Here is a 13,247-nt window from a genome sequence, read left to right on the forward strand (position 1 = left end):
CAAAAGGAGGACCTGCAAGGACTTGCAGGGTGCATCTCATTTTCCCCTTGTTATTTCCTCTTTTCCTTCCCTGAAAGCCCCCATACCCTCTCCCCCTTTCCTATTTCCTTCTCTCCTATTTCCTTCTCTCCCCTTTCCTATTTCCTTCTCTCCTATTTCCTTCTCTCCTTGCCACCTACTAGCCAATGTTTTCGTCCTAGAGGCCTCTACTCAGAAAAACTATGGCCCAGTTGCATGACACCGGCCACTGGGCTGGGCCCAGTTGTGTGGTGCCAGCTGCCACGTGAGGCCCAGTTGTGTAGTGGGAAACTGCAAGGACTTGTGGGGGCACTTCACTTTCCCCTCTACCCCTTTCCCCATATTATTTTCTTCCTCTTGGCACCCTACATATCCTCACCTATCCCTGCTTCTGTCTCCTTCCCACCAACTCACCAACCAACCTACCTTTTATCTGTCCCCCATCATCAGATATATTTAATACTTATTTACTTCATTTATATCCATTTTTTTCTCCCCAAAGCTGCTTACATCATTCTCCTGTCCTCCATTTTATGTTTACAACTACCCTTTGAGGTAGTTTAAGCTGAGAATACTAAATGGCCCAAGGTCACCAAGTGAGTTTCCAAGACGGAGTGATAATTCGAACCTGGGTGTCAGAACCTAGTTTTAACTCTTAACCACTATACCATACTGGATTTCATGGAGTAGGTGCTGTTGAAGAGTAGGAAGCAGGCAGTCCTGGGTGAGTCATGGAAGCAGTATGGCAAGACCAAAGCAGCCCTGGAAAGAGCCATGCCCCTGCCTGTGCTGTCAGAAACCAAGGTTTGAAGCCTGGCCATATCGAATGGCCTAACAACAGCCACTGGGAGCATTTGTTTCTTAAAGCTACAAACTCAGCTTGTATCAGTTTGGAGGCTTTTAACTCCTCCCCACTGAGTAATTTTTTTTTAAGATTTTGGATTTTTCTGCAAACCTGGAGCTTTTCTTAGGTTTGTAAAAACATCTGTGTTGCCTGTTCATGGCTCCAGTGTCCAGATTTAAATATCCACAAATTTGCTCACATTGAGAATTAGATATATTGATTATTGTTAGGTGCATAATTGAGTAGCATATGCTCTTTTTTTCCATCAATCCTCTGTTGCCTTCTGTCAATTTTGTTTTTTCCATTTTTTCACATTTTCTGAAGGGACAGTCATTTGGGTTGGAGCACAAAGCATTTGCCCGAAACATAATCACCTCTTTCTGGAACATGAAAATATTCAGATCACATATCTCAGCAAAATAATAAAAAATCCAGTAGCGCCTTTAAGACTAACCAACTTTATTGAGGCATAAGCGTTCGAGAACCACAGCTCTGTTCATCAGATGCTGTGGTTCATGAAAGCTTATGCCTCAATAAAGTTAGTTAGTCTTAAAGGTACTACTGGAGTTTTTACTGTTTTCCAACTACAGACTAACACAGCTAACTTCTTTGGATCTATATCTCAGCAAAGTGGCAAACAGCTCTCGTTCATCCCTTGATGGTGTACATGAAGTGCTAGTTGCATCCCACGGCACTTTTGCCCTTTGCAGTAAAACATTGTGTGGGACAAATGTTTTTTTGCTGTGAAAAGAGCGTCTGTTAACTGCCTTTTAGAATTCAATGCCTTATGCTTGCTGATCCTCACACAGTGCAGTGTGATTTATAGCTGTTTTCCTTCCCCCATTTCCAGTGTTGTTCCAGCATAGTAGTTTAGGGGTATATGCAGGCCTTGTAGTTGCACAAAACTTCTTGATAACAAACAGTTATGCAGAAAATACCTTTTAATACTAGTCAAAATATGTGGTGTTCCTATTAAATGTTTGATGTGTCTCCAAGGCAGTTCCATTTGAGTAGAATTTTTTAAAAGTTTTGTTTACATAAAGAAAGTACTATGAGCAAGAACTGCTTCTAATTTCTCCCGGAGTGGCTATTGTTAGCCTAACTTTCAGGGCCAATGCAGACATGTTGTTTGCTTAGCCATGATTTAACAATATCTCATATAGTGCGATTGCCTATCTAAGCTAAAGTGGGTAAGAAATCAGATTGCAGTGGACTTATATGCATGCTGGTTGTTAGGATTCTGGAAAAGACTGCTGAATTAGGTGCATCTTGGACTGCTGAACTAGGTGCATCTTGGTCTGTGATCCAGGAAGACACTTCTCATGTTTTTAGGCAAGCGTACAGTAATCCCATAGTGCTGTGGGATTACTTGCCATTAGCGGGTACCTGACAAAACTATCTCCTGTAGGTTTTGGATTTCTACTTGCTTTCCAACCTCTTCAAATTTGCACTTGCATCCCTTATTGGATTCTTAATTGAATGTCCAGCAGTTGATGGTATTGATTTATACTGTGTAATCCACCTTGAGTCCCAGTAAAAAAGGCAGGCTATAAATAACATCAATAAAATAAATTAATAAATACCAAGCATCTCACTCTCAAATACTCAAGACTTTCAGTGTTGCTATGCAATATTAATATTATTTTGATTGGAGCACAGACTTGTTATTGGATAAAGATATTACAGAAAAGCTACTTGTTTCTGATTAATTAAGGGAAGTAAGAAAAAGAGGCCTAATATAAATATTTTTTCGCATTAGTGAGAGCAGGGCCAGCACCACCGTTGAGGCCGTGAAGTGGGGGCCGCGGGCACTGCAGGGCCGGAGGGGGTGCTGGAGGGGCCCCCGGGGGTGGAGGCGCACTGCCGCCAGCCAGCTCTGTACCGCCACCGCCCACCGCCCCCAGGCGGGCGCAGCGGACACGGGCGAGGAACAACAGGTGGCTGGGGGGGGGCATGCAGCGTGTGGGCGGCCTCCTCGCTCCGCCCCAGCCACCCGCCATGGCACTGTGTGATGACGTCCTCACGTGATGATGTCATCACACAGTCCAGGCCGCACACGCACAGAGCGCGCGCACAAGGCTGGCCTCCAGCGCTAGAAACCCTAGCGCCAGGGCTCAGTAAGAGACTACGGGAGAAAATGACCAAGAGAGAGGGCTTCATTTGGATCTATGTGAATAGCTCCATGCTGTTGGGTGATACAAAATATAGCAAGGCTCATTATTTTGTATCTTCAGCTGGAAGAACTTCAGGCTGAACCCTGATGAGGATATGTTGAATGTAATTGTGCTTAGGATTGCACTGTAACTGTATGGAAGTACTTGTCAACTTTCCGTGTGTTGCTGACCACTGTGAGCTCTGTAGATGATGCTAGCAGTATGGTGCCTACGGCGTTTATTTACTGCATTTACATGCTCTTGCTGGGGGAAGTGGTTTTTTTATGCAGCTGTTATGCAGTAACCTGTTATAACTTTGGAAACATGACTTGACCTATACTTGGAACAAAAGACGGCCAGTTACCTTTGTTGCATAATATCAAATGATTTGTTGCATCTTATATTTCATTAACATTCAGGTTCAAAAACTCCTCAGAGGAGGAGGGGCACCTCAGATACTTGATCTAGGTGGCTAGCAGGTAACTCTTATGCAGATGTTAGGATCTAATATAGCACATCCAGAAATTTGTCAGGGATTTGCTTTCTGGGAAGATGCTAATAAATGAAGATGCTAATAAATGATATCCCAAAGATTGTGACCATTTGACCTCTTTAACCAGTGAGATCCTTAAGTTCATCACGTTCCACAAATTATTATCCTTCCTAATGATTAAATCAGGAAATGATCACTTTAAGACATTGCGATCAGTGGTGAGTTGTGAAGAGATTTTGTTTAGGAAGCTATTTAAAAAGATTCACACCTAGAAATGAAATAGCCAGGGGAGGATGGGATTGTCTTCTTAATCTGAGAATATATGTTCCTATTGTAAGAGGTTTTTAAAAAATATACTTAAATATATGCTTGCCTGCTACCAAGTGTGATTAAGCAAAGTTTCAACATTAACTGAAAGCTACAATGTGACTTGCCTGTGAAAGCTGCTGTAATCCTGTGGAGTCAATGTGGTTTTATCACATGATGTTGTGTGCCTAGCCCAAGACGCTATTGTTTGTGTCAGAGATAAAATGCAATTCTGGTTCACGAGTTCTTAGCAAAGTCATATGATTGCAATTCACATGTTTTCTGCCATTGTATGCCAAAAAATACAAGCCAGTGGCAATTCTAACAGGGCATGAGTTCAGCATTGTCTCACTAAGGATCAGACTGTCATAATAGGAGGCTTTTCTTTTGAAAAAAAATGCAACCTGGAGTTTTAAGCCTAAGAAAAAACCTCTCTCTGGCTTGCGTAAACTAGACTAGCTAACCTTACTAATAGTTCTTCCTAGGCTGTCTCAAAGGTCCAACTTTTAAGGTCCTTAGCCACAATTTAAAAAAAATAACAACACATGATGCACACAAAAACTGGTTGCAAAACTTATCAATTGGCAAAAAACATGTGTCTACATTTGAGGCCCCCTTTTTGAGGATCTTAGCTTGGGGAAAGCTCAGTCATCACTGTGAAACAGGGAAATTCAGTTATTACCCATTTTGAAAATGGGTTTCCATATACTATGCATTTATTTATTTAGTAAAATATTTATACCCCATCATTTCGTGTGGCTCAAAGTGGCTTAATAGAGATGGGCATGAACCAGAAAAAAACTGAAACATGCAGTTTGTGTTCATCACATTTCATGAACCACAAACCATGAACTTTCACGAACCTGCCCCGGTTCACGAAATGGTTTGTTTTGGTTCATGAAAACATCACTTCTGGGCCAGCAAACTACCACTTCCGGGTCAGCATAAGGTCTGCAGAAAGCCTAACCTCTGTTGCTTAGGAAACTGATTGGCACCAGGCTGTGATGAACCAAAAAACAAACCAAACAAACCACCCTAAAGTTCGTGGCAGTTTGTCAGAAATGGGCTCTGAGAAACCGCTGGTTCGCAAACCATGAACCGGCCTGGTTCATGACGAACTTTGGTTCATATTTCGGTTCGTGCCCATCTCTACTCACTAATCCAAGTGTAGGTAAAAGGTAAATGTAGTCTCCTGTGCAAGCACCGAGTCATTACTGACCCATGGGGGGAACGTCACATCACGGCGTTTTCTTGGCAGACTGTTGTTACAGAGTGATTTGCCTTTGCTTTCCCCAGTCATCTACACTTTACTCCCAGGAAACTGGGTTCTCATTTTACCGACCTCGGAAGGATGGAAGGCTGAGTCAATCTTGAGCCTGCTATCTGAACCCGGCTTCTGCCAGGATCAAACTCAGGTCGTGAGCAGAGCTTGGGCTGCAGTATTGTAGCTTACCATTCTGCGCCACGTAAAACATGCAAAATACAATAAAACCCCATATAATCCCCTTCTTCCTTAAAAAATTGCCAACAATCTAGTAAAAAGCCTAGCAAATAAAATGGACTTGCAGAAGCTTTTAAAAAATTCTAAAATCAATGCCTCTCCCCACACTGTTTGAGGGGCCTGTTATATGTGATAGAAAACCCCCAGCTCTGGTCTGTGTCAGGAAAACTACCTTTAGTAGGGCAATAGCCAGTATGTGGCAGCCTGAGGTTCTTTGTGAGGTTGTGAAGGGATTAAAGGTCACAGACAGCACCAGTGTGGCAGCCAGTGTAGCTGTTTTAAAATAGATGAGACAGGTACCTGTCCACTAGCCTCTGGCAATGATTGGGTTGCCACATTCTGACTCGCCTGCAGTTTCTGGGCTGTCTTCAAGGGTGTTACATAGTGAATTACAGTAATCCAACTGTGAGGTTACAAAAGCATGAATTAGAATAATCAAATTGGTGGAGTCTACAACAGGAGACAGAGAACCAGATGTAGCTGATAGAAGATACTCTTGACCATTACACCAACCTGCTTTTCAAACACTGAGGCTGGGCCCATGAGTACCCCCAAGCTCTTAATCTGTTGTGCAAATACCAACTCCGCTACATCTACCAAAAGTGTATTCAGTCCCTCCAAGCATCAACCCTTCCCTACCAGACCTTTGTCTTGCCACTGGATTCATCTTGTTCTGCCTCAGCTGCTTGGCTACAGCCTCAAAGCACTGTAGAGAGGCAAAGTGACTTGGCTTTATATATAATGTCTGTGACACAACTGGGAGAGATCCTGAAAATGCCAAGTTCAGAATTGACTTCCTACAACTAACAGTGGGCCACAATAATGCTTGCTTTATGTTTTGGGCCCAGTGAGTTTTTTGCCCACACAGTGCAACTTTCTCTCCTCCCTGTCCAGCCCAAAATGCCCCCTGAAATGCTGTTGTTGAGGGTCCCTTGTCCCCCACATGCAGCATTGGGGGCATTTTGGACTGCAGTAGTATGAGGAAAGTAAGGAAGTAATGATCTGTAGCAGAAATATTTCCGTCCACAGAAACACTAAGATCTAGTATCTTTACCAGTCAGATGCCCATTATGATCAAATCACAAAAAAGTCAAAAAGCATCTGGACAAGAATTGCAGTTCAAAAGCTATGCATTATAACTTTAAGCTATAATGTTGTCATTTAGTTTAATGTAGTAATTATATAAAACAAATTAAATGACTATATGTTACAGTTATTGACGGAGTGGATATAGAATGACATTTCCAATACTGGTGTAAACTGCACCTCTAATTATTCTCTGAAAGAGGAGTGTTCTAGTCTCCTAAGCAGTTTTGGACTTGGAATAGACATGTGAACGGTGGTTTCAAATACTAAGGAAAGGAATGGAAAAAAATGTTGAACATTCATATTAAAACAAGTGGGGGCCTGCAACTAAATGTTGCAGATTGTGTCAGGTGGGGGTGAGGGAGCCACACTGGGTCTTGCAAAGCTAGTCGTCCATGCCAGGGGGAGAGGTCGGTGGCAGTGATGGCGACATTGGGTTGGGGTAGGACAGTTGCAGGGAGGGGCAATCCCCTTCCCCTGACTTTGCTTTTCACTTCCAAAGGATCCTTCCCTGTTCCTCCCTTCCCAAGGACCCTTCCTTGTCTTTCCACGGATCCTTCCTTTTTTCTCCCCTATCCCATTGCCTTCCCCTCAGGGAAATACCCTTCCCCTCAGGGAAACACCCTTACCCTCCCTAGCTCCCTCCCAAACACTTTCCCTCTTCCCTCTCTAACACTGACTTCCCCAGTCTCTCCAAAACACCCCCACTTTCCTTTTTCAACCCACCCGGGGTGCTGGGCTCAGTGTTGCCCGCCCTGGGCCTTTGGGTTCTCACCACACACATTATCTGCTGCTTTAAATATGTGCTTCTATGTACCACCAGTGTTCCATGTTGTCTTATGTTAGTCCTAGAATTGATTATGTTCTGCTTCAGTATTTTTTCTACTCTGTATTGGATTCTTGCTAATACTATGTCTTTTAAACTTGTATCTATTTACCCTGTGGTATTGTTTATGAAATGTCCTTGATACTGTATTGAAATGTACTTGATACTGATTGTACTAATCTCATACTGTGTAATCTGCCTTGGGTCTCAGTGAGAAAGGAGGACCATAAATGACATAAATAAATAAAAATAAATAATATGTATCAGAACACAGAGACTGTTTTAAACAGTCAGCAGTCTCTCTGCAGTCTCTCTTCAGCAGCTCCAATCCCTTCTCTCCCTCTAACTTCCTTCCAATGAACTCCAACTGTCACTGGCCTGGTGTTTTGCCAGCTCTCATTGGCTGTTCCTTGGGAGAGGCAGAGATGGAACCAGTCCATCACAACTTAGTTTTTATTTATATCCCATTTCCCCCTTAATTGGAAACCAAAGCAGCTTATCACATCATTCTCCCCTCTGCTGCCTTACTGTCACAAGAGCAGCCTTGTGAGGTAGGTTAGACTGAGACTGTGACAGGCCCAATATTACCTGGTGAGCTTCTGTGGCAGAGGATAGATTCATACCCGTTTGTCTTAATCTGATGCTCTAACTACTATGGCACACTGGCTGGCTGTATAAGCAGACACATGATATGGTATTATCTTATGCTTTTGGTTTACCCTCTGATCTTTTAAATTGTAGATTGGCATTCCTGTTTTCAGTTCAACAGAAGTGGTGTTTTGCACTAGTGTTTTAACATGAAGGAAGTATTGCCCCCCCCCCCCCCATTAGTTGAAAATAATCTGATAGCACATACAGCACAAGCTTTATCTATAAAGGTCCAACTTGATGTGTATGAAATATCATAGGGTGAAACAACAGAATTTCTTTTACCCTTTGAACACCTCCTTTATTTTGATGTAACTTTACTTCTACCATTGTTTAAAAAATGCATTACAATTGAAAATTACAAAATGTTGGTATTCCAAATTCTAGCACATAAATAAGACTAATCAGGCAAATGGAATTTAGCAGGAAACTCAGCTTGGCTTTTGATTTCGTTTCTCTCATTGACATTAAAGTATTTGTTAAAGTTAAGATATCTAGCCAGACTGTAGGGCATACAGATTCCCAGACTGCAATGCTTCTCAGAATACTGTTTTGGGAATTGGTTAAACTTAAGTTTAACACACATTTATTTTTCTCCCTCAGAAACTCTGTAATGATGTACAGGTAAAAGTCTTTGGGAAATGTTGCCAGCTCAAGCCTGGAGGAGACAGTTCCTCCTCTTTGGACAGTTCAATCAATTCTTCATCATCTTCTGAAACAAAAGAGCAGTGTTCAAAATATCAGGTGAGAGTTCCTCCTCTTGTAAATGTGTCACACTGTCACTGTGACTGATTTCTGTTTGAAAACATCACCTTATTAGGAATTTGCTAGAACTGGCCAGAGGGTGACAGGAAACTTGAAGCTTTTAATTGGTGGTTGTCCAACAGAGCAGATGGCAGATGTCTGGCAAACTAGACTACGGAACCTTTAGAATACCAGAAAAAGAATAGAGTTAATATAGGTAGCTTGTCTGAATGGAAAGTGGCTGTGTCTAGAAGAGTAATTATTACTATTGGACTGTTAGAAAGATTGGTATTTCCAAATATATATGGCATGTATATCTCCCACTTCTTTTCTTTGGCCCCCCAGCAAAATTGGGGACAAAATGGTTGCTCTGGATGATGGAAAAGATGAGAAAGGGAATCATTTTCTAGTTTTAGATAGCAAAAAACTGAAAATTCAACAAACCTGAGATTTGGTGGGATGAGCTTACCTTCTTGGTCAGTTGTGGTTAAGTTTGGTGCTTCCCTCATCCTGCAAGAAATGTGTGCTACATGAATTACATTTGAGATGAAGTTTTCAGATTTATGTGTATGAGATTTTTTGTTTTGTTATTTATAAAGAAGTGAAGTGTTAGGGCCAAACTAGACACGACTGTGTCCCTTGGTCTGGCCTGTGAATGGCAATGCCATTTTAAAGCCTAATGAAGAGATTTTAAAATGGTCACAAAGAGGCCTAATGCATGATGTGATGAAGCATTCTTATGCCCCCCCCCCCGCACTGTTTTCAAGCCCTGAAATGGCCCCCGTGGTTGTTTTGGTTCTTGAAAAGGAAATGGGGGGGGGGACAACAGATCCTCATCCTGCCACGCTGGTGGTCTGATCATGTGCGACATGTTTAAATCACCTAATTAGGCTTAAAAATGGCAGCTGTATTGGGCCCATTGTTGCCATCACATCTAAGCTGGTCCTTAGTCTTCTCACAAATTCCAATTCATTTGTTTTGTAAAGATGTCCATCATCCGTGCTGATGATATATACAGTAATGGATTTTCTTAGTTCAGTTGGAGGGGGTGGCAGGGGGAAAGGAATTAATGATACTGAAATAGGTCTTTGAGTGTCTGAGTAATAAACCTTTTTTCCATAGGCTATGCTATCTGTAGTGTTACACCCCTAACTGTCAAGTGTTTATTGAGTTTGCTTTAAATGTTTGTAAAGCCTTATGTTCGAGATTTTTTTTTTTTGGCCTATAAAGCAGTTTGGAAATGTACAACTGTAAATCTGTTTCTTGCTGACAATTTAAAAGGGCTGTGACATGGGTGCTCATTGAACTTGAGTTACACTTTACATAAGAGAAGCGGTTTTGGCCACCATTGCAGCCAGAGTCATCTGACATGGATATATTTCTGTCATCTCACCTTGCACTGATCACAAGTGTTTTCTATTAAGCCTTCCTAAAATAGAATTGAATCTTTAGACCCTTTGTAGTGAAGTAATTCTCTGTTTGGGGGAGGTTGTTAGGAGGATATATGATCCTAACATCATATATTCTGGGGCAGTGCATTGATAACGATGTTCAAACAAGTTACCCAGTTTTGTTAAGCTCAGCACAGGACTCAACCAGTGACAGATTGTGCACGCATCTACCCAACGTGTAGCTTGTTTTCACATTGTGAGATTTATCAGGAGAATGAAGCTATATTTATCTCTTCCCTCATCATGGAAGAACTGTGGTTTGGACAGGAAGGGATATGGCTTTTGCTAAGCTCCCTTCCTCATACACAATGTAACTTTAGCAAGTCTTACAAGAGCTTGAAAGCAGTGTGCATCTGCCCAGAATGGAGTTTAGCTACTTCATTTATCATCTGAGTTGGTTAAGCTTTATTCAGAAATTATGACACAGTTAGTATTATTGGAAGAACAAGTCATCATGCAATACTGAGGAGACAAAATATATTTCCTTGACATTGCATGAAGATCTAGAAGTAAAAAATGAAATAAATAGAAAGTCAATGTAAATATCTGAGAGCATATGATTCTTTCTTGATGGTATACATATGATGCAAAGTATTTACAAAGAATTCAAACAAAGTAATATGAGAAGCTGTCAAAAAATTAAGCAAATGATGTATGTCATACATTTGACCCCACAGATCCATTCTGGTAACAGTGGTCCATCTCAGGGTGCAAAGAGCCCTCACCTTGCTTCCTACATCAAGGAAAAGCTTTCTCTGGCAGAAGGCATCACTGTTAGCAGAATCCATGGAATCCATCTTTGTTCAGCATTTCCAAGATTATGTGTAAATGTAGTTTTGTAAGATGATGATCAGTTTTAATTGGCCAGTTAGATTTCCCTAAGTATATAGGTAAAGGTAAAAGGTAAAGGTAGTCCCCTGTGCAAGCACCGAGTCATTACTGACCCACGGAGGTATGTCGCATCACGACGGGTTCTTGCCAAACTTTTGTTATGGGGTGGTTTGCCATTGCCTTCCCCAGTCATCTACACTTTACCCCCAGGAAACTGGGTGCACATTTTACCAACCTCGGAAGGATGGAAGGCTGAGTCAACCTTGAGCCGGTACCTGAACCCAGCTTCCGCCAGGATTGAACTCAGGTTGTGAGCAGAGCTTGGACTGCAGTACTGCAGCTTACCACTCTGTGCCATGGGGCTCTTACTAAGTATATAGGTAGGGACACAAAAATATCAAAATGTAAATACTTGCATGTCAGAGCTGTGACTTTGGACTGATGGAAATCTTTATTTCAAATATTTGTGCCCCAAGCTCTCAATTTTAAAATGCCTGAGGTGGTTTCCATCGTTGTATTAATCAAAACAAGACAGCAGATAAATATAAAGACATTCATACAAGAGCAAGCTATATCAGAAGAACAGAGCAAAAATGTAATACTGAATTAAATTAAAACTAATACAATTGGAGGAGGGGGGAAATGTGCTCTTGGGCCCAGGATTATTGCTGTTAAGCAGGTGACAGCTGTGCCTTTTACCAGCTTTGACTGGTAAACCAGCTGCAGCCTCTCCTGGGCAGAAAAGATCTAGGACTATCCTTGAGAAATGTTTGGAACCTTCAGTTGGTGCAGAATGCTGCTGCCAAGATGTTGACTGGAGTGGGCCATCAGGATCATATCATTCCAGTCTTGAGACCATCTACATGGGCTACCAATTTGTCTCCAGGCACAATTCAAGGTGTTGGTGTTGGCATTTAAAGCCATATATGGTTTGGGACTAATATACCTAAAGAACCGCCTACTCCTTTATGAACCTACCTAAGTACTATGGTCATCTTCCTAGGTCCTGCTTTGGGTGTCCCCGTCTTCTGATGTTAGGTGGGTTGCACTAAAAAAAGGGCCTTTTCAGTCCCAGCACCAAAACTCTCATCAGAGAGACTCATCTATCCCATTTGCTGTCAACTTTTGCCAGCAAGTGAAGACTTTTTTTTCTGTTTGGCTTTTGCTCAATGATCCCTCTTTCCTGCTTGATGCTTTAATTGCTCGTTTTAAGTTTTTGTATGTATTTTAACAATGATTTTAGTTGTTTCAATGATGTGTTTCTTGTTGCTTTAAATGTTTTTTTAAGATGTGATTTTATTATATATAAATTTGTTAGCTGCCTTGGTGTCCTTATAAGGACAGAAAGGCTGGGCATAAGTTGTTATGAAATATTTTAAAAAATCTGCTGCCTCCCAAACTACTACTGGCCAGGTGATGGAGGTACTCTGGGCATTGAACAGAGGGTATAATGGACACATTTTGTTTTTCCAGGCTAACCCCATCAGCTAGCCAAGCATGATGGGGAGCCTTGGAGCAGAAAGGGTATAGGATGCCCTTTCCTGTGCCAGCTGGTGGGGGAGCTTGCCATTTCCTTGCCAGTTACTAATGCCACAAGATCTTGTTCAGCATTTTTTGTTTGTGTTGCAATTTTTGTGCTTTCACAGACATTAATTCTCTATTTTGGGTGGGGGTGGGGTTTTTTTTTTAGGTATGTGATATTTGTACAAACATCTCCCCTTTCTGTTCCTGGCTCTATTGTGTAGATTTTTTGATCTGCATTCTGAAACCAAGTTCAGAATTAGATACACGATTTCTACCTTTATTGTCTCATTAACCATCATATTTTAGGACATCAGACTCTATTTCAGATGTCATAGAAAAATAACTTGGGTACAATATATTTTCCTTCCCTCAATTGGTTCCTGTGCTTTCCTACTTGACTGTGTCTGACTGAAAATCTTTTGGTTTTAATGTTAGTAATTGCTAGTGCTGTTTAAACATGAAACTATACTTTATCCTGTAGAGTGACACATTTGGCTAGCGCCAAATAAATGTGAATGATCTTTAACCAGGTGTTAAATGTGTGTGAAATTCTGCACTCTAGTATTTCAATACTGAAGTTGCCAATTAAAAAATAAAAGCAAATGGAATATAGTGATTTAAGTTACTCAAACAATTTATAACATGTTAGTATTTTATAAATCCTTCATAGCCATTACCGGGGATTTTTTCTGGGAAAAGAGGTGGCGAAACTCTCAAGAGGGAAAAGAGGAAGAAATACACAGGTTTCTTTGAAATAATATTATTTTCAAGCACTATTGCTGAGTATTTTCAAGAGGTGCCGGAACTCCGTTCCACCGCGTT

The 13,247-nt window shown here is 41.4% G+C and overlaps 1 protein-coding gene across 2 annotated transcripts in view; it reads left to right on the forward strand.

Annotated features, from left to right (window-relative positions):
• FNIP1 (folliculin interacting protein 1) overlaps positions 1-13,247 on the forward strand; it is a 125,111-nt gene that overhangs the window by 57,814 nt on the left and 54,050 nt on the right. For both annotated transcript variants that reach the window (XM_054976204.1, XM_054976205.1), the window contains exon 3: positions 8,479-8,619. In XM_054976204.1, coding sequence (XP_054832179.1) covers positions 8,479-8,619 — 141 coding nt within the window. The remainder of the gene's footprint in view (positions 1-8,478; positions 8,620-13,247) is intronic.

The sequence above is a fragment of the Eublepharis macularius genome, chromosome 4 (genome assembly GCF_028583425.1).
Source record: "Eublepharis macularius isolate TG4126 chromosome 4, MPM_Emac_v1.0, whole genome shotgun sequence".
NCBI classification, from domain to species: Eukaryota; Metazoa; Chordata; class Lepidosauria; order Squamata; family Eublepharidae; genus Eublepharis; species Eublepharis macularius.